Consider the following 12,992-nt stretch of genomic DNA (forward strand, 5'->3'; position numbering starts at 1 on the left):
TCACACCTGGGTTTTTTTTTTTTTTTTCACATTACTTTGGACTATCACTTCTGAGACTTCCAGCCTGGGAGAACCAATCTCCTGGCTTAGGAACAGATATTATCACCACAGACTCTCATAAATACTTAAGAGTCTTTATTGTTTTTACCTGAGACTCTTATAATCTGGATAGTTACACCACTGTTAATGAGGTCCCTGAGTCCTTGCCGGTTTTGTTGGTCCATGTGCTGAAAAAGCCGTGCTACATAAATAACCAGAGTCACACTAGGGTATTGACTCAAAAATTCTCTTATAGCCTTGCAGCATTCCCAGCAGGGACTCCAGGACAAGAACCAGGTGATGGAGCAGCTGATGGATGAATGAAAATGTCTCTCGGAAGTAAATTTTGCTATAAAATTAACTTCAACATGATTGGTGGTGTTTTTGCCTGAGTTTCGCCAGATCTTATGGCTTGTGCCCCACGTGATTTCATAGAGCAGACAGGCCTCTTTACGGAGTTCTCTGGGGTCAAAGAAGACATCAAATTCCCAGGGCTCAATCCTTCTCCTGAAATATAGAAAGCACCTGTTGTTATGCAATCTTTATGAGGACCTTAGAAATCATTTCATGCTCGCCTCTTCCATCAGGCAAAGCTGAAACATGACATCTCAGAAAACTTTATTTTTCTATTCTGTGTCTCAAAGAAGAATTCCATTTCAATTATCAGAGCTCCTCTCGCAAACATAGTGAAGCGTTTTTGGTTTTGTTTTGTTTTTTCCCCCTCATGTTATTTGGTGGCCACTTTCTAATACCCTTGCATTTTAGTTGTGAATTCAGGTTTGAGTGTGTTCTTGTTTCTCTTTTAAAGGTTTCTCATTACCGTATATTCTAATGCTTCTATTTCACACTTAGAGGTGCCATGTCCCAATCACTACTCCTCAATGGACTCTTACCAGATTTGCTCAGGTGTTGAAGCCTCAAGCTGCCAACACGATTCTGGGGTCAATTCTTGGTAATTTAGCCTCGCAGTTCTTGCATGTTAGAATCCAGTATACTAATTCCTCATAAGAAAGAAATTCAAATTGCTCTCAGTGGCATCCTTAGACTTAGCACTCTCCACGTCTGAGAGCTATGATTCAGGGGGACCCCAGGATTGTGCTGAGGACACTTCTTTGCAATATGGTTAAGTCATAAGCTTATACTTCCTACTAGTTCCCACTCATCCCTAAAGTATCACATTCATTTATTACATAAATCAGGTCTTCCACCCACCATGTGATAATATATCCCTTGACATGATCTCCCTGTTATAAAGATAAGTCTAGAAAGTGGCATATAGTATAAAATAGGAAGATGAAACTAAAGTGACAGATAAGTTCCCCAGACATTTCACTAATGGCTATAAAAACATGGGATTTCAAGACAGAAGAGGAATAGTAAGACAATAACCTAGACTCTAGCTAGAAGGTAATTTATTTAAACAGAAACCAGAAGACATAGAAGCAAAGATAAATAAACCAATAATCTTACAGAATAGAGTTGGAAAAGGTAAAAATAAAGAATGGGAACATGGTGAAAAGAGGAAAGAAACAATAAAAAACCCATAGTCCTAAGCTCTTAAATACCCATTTGTTCTTGATTAAATGAAATGGGCACTGTGAGAGTATTATTCTTACCTCAGCGTGGCGTCACCTGTTGAAGGACCTGTTGACCAAGAGACGATTATGTCAAATAACGCTCAAATACAAATTTACTTGCTAAGAAAAAGAGTTCTATTCTTGGAAACCTGCAAATCATGTCAGAAATGAAGTTAGAAGATTCTCTTATGAATTAATTGTACTGGACCAGCTCATTGCACCAGAGAAAACAAGACTTTTTTTTTTTTTTTTTTAAAGATGACCGGTAAGGGGATCCTAACCCTTGACTTGGTGTTGTCAGCACCACGCTCAGCCAGCGAGCGAACCGGCCATCCCTATATGGGATCCGAACCCGGGGCCTTGGTGTCATCAGCACCACACTCTCCCAAGTGAGCCACGGGCCGGCCTGAAAACAAGACTTTTAAGGGCTCTGCTGAAAGCAATGTGCTAAGATGCTCAATCCCAAACCAGGTAATACTCCTTGAGGCTCCAACAAAAATGACTAAGTGCAATGGGAAGTCACTTGTCAGAGGCTACGAGGTATAATGTGCATGTGCACTCACTCGTAGTGTGTACTTCCTTCATCAGAGCAATTATCACACAATATTATGATTGTCTATTTGCATGCCTGTAATAACACTGAATTATAAATCATGTGAAATATAGATTGTATATATCTTGTTTCAGACCCTATCACACTGCCTGAAATGTGTTAATTAGCAATAGACATTTATTGAATGAATGATTGAATGAACTTTACTACAAACATGTTTTCTCCTCTATTTTTCTACCTTATGTAACCTCACTTTTTTCTTTATGCCTTAAACCTTATGATGGAACCCAATAGCAGTAGCCTTTTTATTTACTCCACAAAGCATTTAACTTTTTCTCCTCTATTTTTCTACCTTATGTAACCTCACTTTTTTCTTTATGCCTTAAACCTTATCATGGAACCCAATAGCAGTAGCCTTTTTATTTACTCCACAAAGCATTTAACCAAATTCAGAGATAACAAAACTCTAATGGAACAAGCTGAAGACATGTAGTCTTAGGACAAATTAGTGGTAATTCTACCAACATATGTCTGATGTCAAAATTTTTTTTCACTGTACTTGATAGTCTCCTCGTAAAAGAATAAACTTTAAAGAATTAATTTGATACCTGTACTGGCCAGCTGCCAAAATGCAATACAGTAGTCTTAGGACAAATTAGTGGTAATTCTACCAACATATGTCTGATGTCAAAATTTTTTTTTCACTGTACTTGATAGTCTCCTCGTAAAAGAATAAACTTTAAAGAATTAATTTGATACCTGTACTGGCCAGCTGCCAAAATGCAATACGATAAAATGATAAAACTATAGAAAGAAGGACATCTTAGTGGTTGTCAAGGGTTAGGGACAGGATTGCGGCAGGAGGGAGGAGGATTTGGTTATAAAAGGGCAGCAAAAGTCATCTGTGCTGATAGAACTATTCAGTGTCTGACTGGTGGTAAATACATGAACTTACACAGGTGACAATATTGCATAGAACTAAAGCCACACTACACACACATAAATGAGTTCAAGTAAACTGGGGAAGTCTGAAAAAAAATAATCGGTGGATTGTATCAATGTCAAAATTCTAGTTGTGATATTATTCTATAATTTTGCAAAATGTAAGTACTGGTGGGAAATAAGCAAGGTGTACAAGGAATTTCTCTGTATTATTTCTTAAAACTGTGGATGAATCTATGATTATCTAAGGTTTTTTTTTTGACCGGTAAGGGTATCTCAACCCTCGGCACGGTGTTGTTTGCACCACGCTCAGCCAGTGAGTGCACCGGCCATCCCTATATGGGATCCGAACTCTCCCGAGTGAGCCACGGGGCCAGCTCTTATTATCTAAGTTTTAATTTAAAGGAAGCGTATTTGGTAGTGTGGAGAGAAGCCAGGATACCTCTGATTTTATGTATTTGTGTGTGTGTGTGTAAACCACGAATCAAGAGGAAGGAGGAAAGACATCTGTACAAGCGATGGGAGTAAAAAGACATTTGGAAATAGCCTATTGAGCTAGAAAAAGAGAACCAGGCTTCAGCTGGGGTTAGGTGATTACTGAAGGTGTTTAAGTAAATGCTGCTGCATAGGGGATCTCAAGGGTGGCACAAATCCTCCCTTTGAATCACGTTAACTTGGAAGAAGGAAGAAAAAGAAGCAACAACCCCTGCTCTTAGGAAAAGAAGAGAATAGTAGGGCCCACATCAGAACTGGGAGCTGGGAAGTAAAAGTTGAGGTGGGTATGATCAATCACCTGAGTTCCCAGCGCACAGGGCTTCAGGGGATGGGGGTCATTCTGATCCCTCCTTTAGTCAAAAGACTCCCCGGAGTAGCCAAGAGCCCTGGTTGGTCCCTGTGCCTATCAATTTGGTATCACACCAGCACATATCAACAAAAACAGCCAAGAGGATGCTATCAGTGACCAGCAAATGGCAGCAAATGGCAGCAAACTACAGTCTGTACGGCGGGGGCCAGTTGTGCAGGTGGATTTACTTATTTATCCTTTCAACTAATATTAATTAAGAGCCTGCTAAATTAAGCACTCTTGTAAAGTACTAGTGGTATAGCAGTGAATAAAACAAATATCTATCTTCATGGAGCTTATATTCTTAAGAGGGAGAGAGACAACAAATAAACAAACAAATACATACATAATATAAAGTCAGTAGTGACAGGTGCTATGAAAAGTACTGTAAGGGGATAAGAGGTGATGGGGACCCTGTAGTGAAGATGGTGATGGAAGAAGGCCCCTTAGGAGAGGGATCTTAAAGCTGAGGCCTGAATGTAAAGTTAGGGAGCAAGACATGTGGATATTGGGGGAGAGGATTCCAAGCAAACGGCAAGTGCAAAGGACCCGAAGTGCAAGAATCAGAGGTGTTCATAGAGGAGCAAGGAGGTCAGCATGGCCAGGTCAAGTGGGCAAGATATACAGTGATAGGAGATGAGCCAGATCATATAGGGCCGTACAAGCCCTGGATACGATTCTAAGTGTAAGAAGCTGTTAGAGAGTATGGGGATGACTCAGGTAAAGTACTGGATTTTAGAGGCTTGTGCCTCTCAGGACTCAGACACGTAGGGATGCCCCCAGCTATGAAATGGGCACTGACCAAGTATGGGCTCAGAATATTCATGGTGCAGAAATCCAAAACTTAAGACAGCAGAAATGCAACTCGTTTGTTTTATTTGGGGGAACATGGACATTTATTCCAGCAATAAAAACTCATGTTAAGGATTTGCCCCTGGTTATTTGAAAGCTTAAGTTTGACTGAGGAGGCAGGAGAAAAGGCTCATAAGCCAAGAGGCTAAATTGCCATCACCAATCTTTCTTTTCCATGGATGCAGAGATCCGTGATGTTTGAGACAGAGAGCATAAATTTCCCCCACATGGTGCCCCTTCTCAGTGGGTCAGAGATAGATACAAAAGTGGCTCCCACTCTGAGTGCTGGAGTGAGCAGGACTGAAGCCATGTTGAGACCTAAACCCACATGGGCCATGGGCACATTTTAAAAGGACACAGTTGTTTTTCTGTTTGTTTGTTTGTTTTATGGCGTGCATTTCTCTGAGTTCTCTCTTTTTCCAGGGTTATTTGATACTTTGAAACTTGTTTATGGGGCAAGATGATATTATTTACATGAATGTAAAGTTGTTTTCCAGCCAGCCTGGAGCTGCAGACTTGCCAAGATCACATACTATCCAGACCCTGAAATAACAACAAAGATAGGAACAGAAACTGTGGAGTATACTATAAAGCAAATGTACTTCACAGGGCCTGCTTTTCCAAAGCCTTGCAGTTTCAAATATTAACCTTACAAAAAACAGGAAAATGTCCCCAGGCTATTGAGTATCTGTTGTAAGATAAAGAGTTTTTACACAGCAAGGCTGCTGGGTCAAAGACAGACAGGTTACTGATTGATATGTAAAGATACTGGGAAATGGCTGTAAGAAGGAATGTTTGCTAAGACCAAGATTTGTTGGTGGATCACTTAATTGCCTTAATGGAGAGTCATCGGACTTGTTTTTACTGAGTGTTACCAGCTTCTATTGTTAAGCTTGTTAAAACTTCAAGCCCACCTATGTCTCTTCCTGTAACTTCCTGGGCTAGAGAATAAATGGAGGAAGAGAACCCCAATTTGTGGTTAATTTCCCAAATGAAAGGAATGCCTCTTTCTTGAGGGTTCTGGGAAATTAACCATTTCAGGGCTTCTCACTGCTCAGAAGACATGGGCTTTGAGTGATCCTCTGCCGTTCCATCACCCAGGGGAAGAGGGGTGTCAAATCCATGGGGGGCAAAGCAACAAGAAACCAGACAGAGTGTTGGTGAGGCCTGCACCTGGATCCTTGCACAGAGCCCCCACAGCTCATGTCTCTCTCTCTCCTGCTTTTCATTTCTCACATTTCATTCCATAAACCCCCTCTTTAAAAAACCCTCAACAAATCTGAGTCTTTGAGATGGCTTTCGTCTGGCCATTCTCCTACAGGTTTACCGGAGAAATGAGTTAACCTAACATCTCTCCTCAGGTCACTGTATTCCTGAATAAAAGCTGACTTCCATGTTCACCAACAGTTGACTTTTGAGTGGCTTGCATTTGAAAGGGGGCAGGCAGCCAGACCTGTGCCCTGTAACAAGTTTTTGGGAGCCAGTCCAGGAGCCAAGTGCCCCCCTGTAACATGAGGGTGAAGAGGCTGTGGGAAGATGCCGGCAAGAGATTCAGCCCATCCCCCTAGTCAAACCTAACTCCCAGGTGCGGAACCAAGAAGAGGAGTTACAAGATTTGGGGGACACTTCTAATGCAGGATACGCTTTGCCCCAGGCTCTGTGTGTATGACCGTAACATATGTCCATGCGTTTGCACTGGATGGTAGAGGGGTGGTGGGGAGGGGGGCTGTGCATGGCACAGTTTCCTGTAGATGAAAAGTGGTTCTAGCTGGGGTGAGGGACTAAAATAAGAAATTATTCAAGGGTCCAGAGTCCATACCAGCCACCAAAAAAAGAAAAAAAAAAAAAAGAAGAAATCGGCCAAATATTTAGGAAATAGGTCAGAGTCAGGAAACACTATCCTAAGTGTGACCTAAAGAATAAATCTCTCTTAAAAGAAGGAACAAGGAATTTGAGTATCGAGATGAAGGGAAAAGGGGATGGCTTGACACGTTGGCATGAGTACTTCTAAGACCTTAGTGCAAAATTGGGGCTCCTGAACCAGCGATCCACTGCAAGGAGGCCTTATGGAGACAGAGGCCGTATCTACAGGAGAAGGTCACACTGATGATGGGCAGACACTTCCTCTGAAGGTGCTGAAGCAGCAGAGAAAACTCCAGGAACAGAGAGTGAGACATATGCTCAGTGTCTCCACTAATCAATACCTCCCTGGGGTGCAAGACAAGAACACCAGCCACATGACTGCAGAAGGGAAGCCCAGGGAAAGTACCCAGGTACTTCAAGTAAATAATGCATTTGGTTTTCCCCCCAACATGACACTTAAAAGAGAATTTTAATAGAGCGAGAATATAATGGAGAAAAATATGTTGTTACTTCACCCCAAACTGATGTCTGCGTTACCTCCTGTGTCACCGTGGCCACACTACTGCCATCATCTTCTAACTAGCCTCCTTGCTTCCAGTCTTTCCTGCTTCCAATCCAAAGCCCATCAAATGCCAGGTAAGTGTGTCTATAGGTGCTGTTTTAGTCATATTTCTATGCTATTTAGAAATTCTCAAAAAGTTTTCTCTGTACCTAAAGGATAAACCTCCATTTCTTCAGCCTGGCATTCAAAGCCCTCTATGACATCCCTGCAAATGTAGTTTCTAGTTGTACTGCACAGTAGTCCCATAAATTCTTCTCCAGCCTAACCGGTTTACTCATTACATTCAAAACATCAGTCTCTGTAAATTCTCTCGTATTCTGTCTGTCAGTAGGATTCAAGCAAACTGAAGTCTCCTGCCTCTCTTTGCCAATCCAAATTCTGTCTGCTTTTTAGGATCCAGCTCAAATACCACCTCACTAGAAATAATTTTCTTCCACAGCCTGAAGTGTTCTCTCTCTTCCATGAATTTGTCTAACACTAAATCTGCATTAATTTATAAATTGATCATTGTCAATTCATTTACCAATTAGCATATTGTTCTTGTGCTATTACTTCTGTTATCTTTTTTTTTTTCCTTTTTGTCTTTTTTTTTGTGACCGGTAACGGGATCGCAACCCTTGGTGTCGCGCCCGTACCGCGACCGGCAACGGGATCGCAACCCTCGGTGTCGCGCGCCCGCACTACGCTCAGCCAGTGAGCAGACCGGTCTCTATATGGGATCCGAACCCTCGGCGGGAGCGCCGCCACACTCCCAAGCGCCGCACTCTACCGAGTGCGCCACCAGGCTGGCCCAACTTCTGTTATCTTAAACTGTTATTTAAACAGTTGTGTATTAGTCCATTTCTGTTGCTTATAACAAAATACCTGGAACTAGGTACTTTGTAAGAAAACAAAATTTATTGCTTACAGTTTCGGAGGCTGGGAAATCCAAAGTCCAGGGAACACAGCTGGTGAAGGCCTTGGTAGTGGCAATAGTGACTCAGAGTTCTCACATGGCAGAAAATAGCAGAGAGACAGAGAGACAGAGAGAGAGACAGAGAGAGAGAGAGAGAGAGAGAGAGACAGAGACTCTCATGTGCTCTCCTTTTAAAGCCTTCAAAACCACACCCCTGACCACCATTATTAATCCATTCACTACAGCACGGTCCTACAATCTAATCACCTCTTCAAGGTGACCACCTCTTTCAATTACCATAATAAGATTTTCCACCCTTAACAATGACAGTGGGGATTAAGCTTCAATGAGATTGGGGGGATATCCAAGCTACAGCAAGTTGTATTTTTACTTAATTTTTATTATATGAAACAAGCACTGATTTAGTGTCATTTGGTCAAAATCAGTTGGAAATATAAATATTTCCTAATAATAATAAACATATAAGAATAATATTAATATGTTAATTAATAATACGAAAGTTGGAAAATACCCAAGGACTTAAGCAGGGGACACACACACACACACAAATTCCTGCACTGTTCAAGAATTCGGAGCATGGGCCGGCCCGTGGCTCACTCGGGAGAGTGCGGTGCTGATAACACCAAGGCCCCGGGTTCGGATCCCATATAGGGATGGCCGGTTCGCTCACTGGCTGAGCGTGGTGCTGACAACACCAAGTCAAGGGTTGAGATCCCCTTACCGGTCATCTTTTAAAAAAAAAAAAAAAAGAATTCGGAGCTTGCCAGGTCCCTGGTCCCTGTTACCTTTCTCAGAAGTCATGGCGCTCTGTCCCAGGACACCTTCCTCTGAAGCTGTATGTTGTGCTGATTGCTCCTTCCAGCAACGTGCCTGAACTTTGTTTCTTCAGGTGTGCCCACTGCCACCTGCTTGGGCAGAGGATGACTCATTCCTGAGTCTCAGGCAGTTACTGGATATCTGGGCAATATAAACAGGTAGCAGATTAGGAGGGAAGTTAGTGCAGAGATTTGCATCTTTAGTGATAAGAAAACCTATGATGCAAATAACATTAATCCTGTAAAGTAAATCATTGGGGACACTAAATTCCAAAGTTCTTCTCTGGTGACATCTGAATTTAGTTACTTTTTTCTTTCCTTTAAATTAAAGTTAAGACAAGACCCACCAACCCATCACTCTGTAATGGAGAGAAGAGAGGAAGAACGAAGTTGAGAGAATGAACCTGTTACTATAACCTGAAAGCTTTCATGTTACCTGGTGAGGACACTATGGCCTGGCCTTCAGCCATTACTCATTCATTTCTAACTTCGTCTCATTTTGCTCTTTGCCCAAAATCCCTGTAGGAAATGGGAGGGGCATTTTTAGCTGCAAAATCTGAAGGACCTTGGCTTCTGAATCAGGTAATTAGTGTACAGGTCTTTGGTGCTGTCTTTCTCCTTGAAGCTAACTAAGGTTAAATATACGGCCAAGTCCGTGTCTGCTTTTTTATCCCCCTTGGAAGAGTGAATGCTATACTTCCCTGGTGCCATTGCCCTCTCTTGCCTGAACTCTGAACCAAGTTCAAGTCACAAATTCCTCTCACCACCTTTTTTATACCATTAAGTTTGTGATAATTTGTTACAGCAGAATAATACAGTGATGGGCCGGCCCATTGGCGCACTGGAGAGTGCACCGCTTGGGAGCGCGGCGGCGCTCCCGCTGAGGGTTTGGATCCCATCTGGAGACCGGTTCCCGCTCACTGGCTGAGCGAGGTGCGGACACAACACTGAGGGTTGCGATCCCATTGCCGGTCCCGGTCCGGTACGGGTGCGACACTGAGGGCTGCGATCCATTGCCAGACACGAAAAAAGACAAAAAAAAAAAAAAAAAGAAGAATACAGTGAGACATTGTCACAGGAGGTGTATATGCAATAGTTAAGGTGGTATATAATTTGGGCTTGTTTTCTACTAGAATTGCTATTGAGCACTTCATCCATATTCTGTTCTGTTTAAGAAAACTTGGAACTATGATATATAGACTATTATGACATGAAATATTTGTAAGAGAGGTCAAAGATAATTGACTATAAAACATAACTAATCAGTTTAGGTCAGTATCTTGTACTTGGAAATTTATAGGTTTTGAAAAATGTATACACACACTTATATAACTACTCCACAATCAAGATATTTAAAATTCCCATCACTTTAAAAAATTCTCTGTGTTTGCAGTCAGACCTCCTACTGCCAGTCCATTGATCTCTGATTTTTCTGTCTCCTTAGATTAGTTTTGTCTGTTTCAGAATTTCATGCAAATGAAACCATGTAATGCATTACACATTTGTGTTTGCTTCTTTTTCTCAGCTTTTTTGTAAAATTGATTCACATAATTAGATGTATCAGTGGGGTTTTTTTGTTGTGGTTTGCTTTTTTATTGCTGAGTAGTATTCCATTATATGGGTGTGCTACAATTTATTCATTCATCCATTAAAGGACTTTGGGTTATTTCCAGTTTTAGGCTTTTTTTTTTTTGGTCCTTTTTGTGACCGGCCGCACCGTGCTCAGCCAGTGAGCGCATTGCACTGGCCAGGTCATCCCTATATAGGATCTGAACCCGCGGCGGGAGTGCTGCTGCGCTCCCAGCGCCGCACTCTCCGGAGTGCGCCACAGGCTCGCCCCTAGGCTTTCATGAATAAAGCTGCTATGAACATTTGTGCACAATTCTTTGTGTAAATATGTTTTTCTTTTTCTTTCCCTTGGGTAAATACCCAGAAGTGGAATTGCTGAATCAAATATGTAACTTTTTAAAAATTCCAAATTGTTATACCAGTTTACATTTCCACCAAGAATATGTGAGAATTCCAGTTGCTCTGTGTCCTCATCAACACTTAGTAATGCAGAGGACTGCCTAGTTGGCTCACTTGATTAGAGTGCAGTTCTGATAACACCAAGGTCAATGGCTCAGATCCCCATACTGGCCATCCACCAAAAAAAAAAAAAGAAAATTAAGTGCATATATATGTGTGAATTTATTTCTGAAATATCTCTTTCATTCCATTGATCTATATGTCTGTCATTACATTTAAACCACATTGTTGTGATTATTATAGATTTATAATAAGTCTTACAGTCAAGTAGTGTAAGTCCTGATTTTTCCAATTTTTCAAAATTGCTTTGGCTATATAAGTTTATAGTTAGGCTACATAGGCTATATAGTTTGTCGAAAGACATTGAAGAGGATGCAAAGAAATGGAAAGACATCCCATGTTTGTGGATTGGAAGAATTAATATTGTCAGAATGACCATACTGCCAAAAGCAATCCACAGATTCAATGCAATCCCTGTTAAAATACCAGGGCAGGCCCGTGGCTCACTTGGGAGAGTGTGGTGCTAATAACACCAAGGCCAAGGGTTCGGATCCCTATACAGGGATGGCCAGTTAGCTCACTTGGGAGAGCGTGGTGCTGACAACACCAAGGCCAAGGGTTCGGATCCCTATACAGGGATGGCCAGTTAGCTCACTTGGGAGAGCGTGGTGCTGACACCACCAAGTCAAGGNTTCCCAGAATTGAGGTCATTCTCTCAAGACCAAAGTCTTTCTCTAGGGTCTGAAATCTAGAGCCCCTGAACTTTGAATCTCAAGGCCCTATGCACCCTAAATCTGAATCCTACATACAAGGCTTTACTTAGTTATGAAAGTCAAGCTGGAGGCTTCACAAGATAAAGCACTTGTTTGGACAGTGGCAGATGATCATTTTGAAGAAGGGTCAGAAATAAAGGTCCTTCAGTGTATTAGTCTTTTTCTGTTGCTTATTACAGAAATACCAGAAACTGGGTAATTTAAAAAGAAACAATATGTATTGCTTNGTTGCTTATTACAGAAATACCAGAAACTGGGTAATTTAAAAAGAAACAATATGTATTGCTTTCAGTTTTGGAGGCTGGGAAGTCCAAAGTCCAGGAAACACATCTGATGAGAGCCTTGCTGGTGGGTAGTGATTCTTCACAGCAAAGCAGTGTGTCAGAGCTGGCTGATTGGCTCAGCTGGTTAGAGCACAGCCTTGTAACACCAAGGTCAAGGGTTCAGATCCCCATACTGGCCAGCTGCCAAAAAAACAAAAAACAGCAGGGTGTCACATGACCAATGGCAGAGGTAGAGAGAGAGAGAGAAATAGTTCCTCACATGCTCTCCTTTTAAAGCTCTCAGAGCCACACCCAAGACCACCACTAAACCATCAATTTATTAATCCATTTACTAGGGCATGGTCCTATAATCTAATCACCTCTTCCAGGACACACCTTCAATTACCATAATAGGATTTTCCACCCTCTTAACACTGTCACAGTGAAGATTAAGTTTTGGGGGGACATTCAATCCACAGCATTCAGAAACAAAGTTTTTCAAATTAGGGAAATGTAGAATAATGGTAGATTAAGGTAGGACAATGGCCCCCAAAGATATCCATGTCCTAATCCCTAGAATTTATAAGTGTGTAACCTTACATGGCAAAAAAGTCTTTATAGTTAAGCCTTTACGTTAAGGATATCAAGATGGAGAGATTACCCTGGATTTTCCAAGTGGACCCAATCTATTGTTTGTTTGTTTGTTTGGGGGTGGGCCCAATGTAATCTCAGGGTCCATATAAGAGGGAGGCTGAAAAGTCGGAGTCAGAGAAGGAGATATGAAGATTGTAGCAGAAATCTGAGTGATCTGATTGCTGGCTCAAAAGTGAACACAATTCGAGGAACAAGGAAAGCCTCCAGAAGCTGAAAAAGGCAAGAAAATTGACTCTCCCCTAGAGCTTTCAGAAGGAACGTACCCAATAACACCTTGATTTTTTTTTTTTTTTTTAAAAGATGACCGGTAA

At 41.6% G+C, this 12,992-nt stretch overlaps 1 protein-coding gene across 1 annotated transcript in view; it reads right to left on the reverse strand.

Moving 5' to 3' along the window:
• Window positions 1–8,949, reverse strand: part of APOBEC1 (apolipoprotein B mRNA editing enzyme, catalytic polypeptide 1) — an 11,446-nt gene extending 2,497 nt beyond the window's left edge. Inside the window, exons 1-3 of the mRNA XM_008581804.1 lie at window positions 8,934–8,949; window positions 1,656–1,683; window positions 149–546 (exon numbers count right to left, since the gene is read on the reverse strand). Of these exons, the coding sequence (XP_008580026.1) occupies window positions 149–546; window positions 1,656–1,683; window positions 8,934–8,949 (442 nt within the window). The remainder of the gene's footprint in view (window positions 1–148; window positions 547–1,655; window positions 1,684–8,933) is intronic.
• Window positions 8,950–12,992: the final 4,043 nt, after the last annotated feature.

This window comes from Galeopterus variegatus, unplaced genomic scaffold (assembly GCF_000696425.1).
Source record: "Galeopterus variegatus unplaced genomic scaffold, G_variegatus-3.0.2 Scaffold2469, whole genome shotgun sequence".
Lineage (NCBI taxonomy): Eukaryota > Metazoa > Chordata > Mammalia > Dermoptera > Cynocephalidae > Galeopterus > Galeopterus variegatus.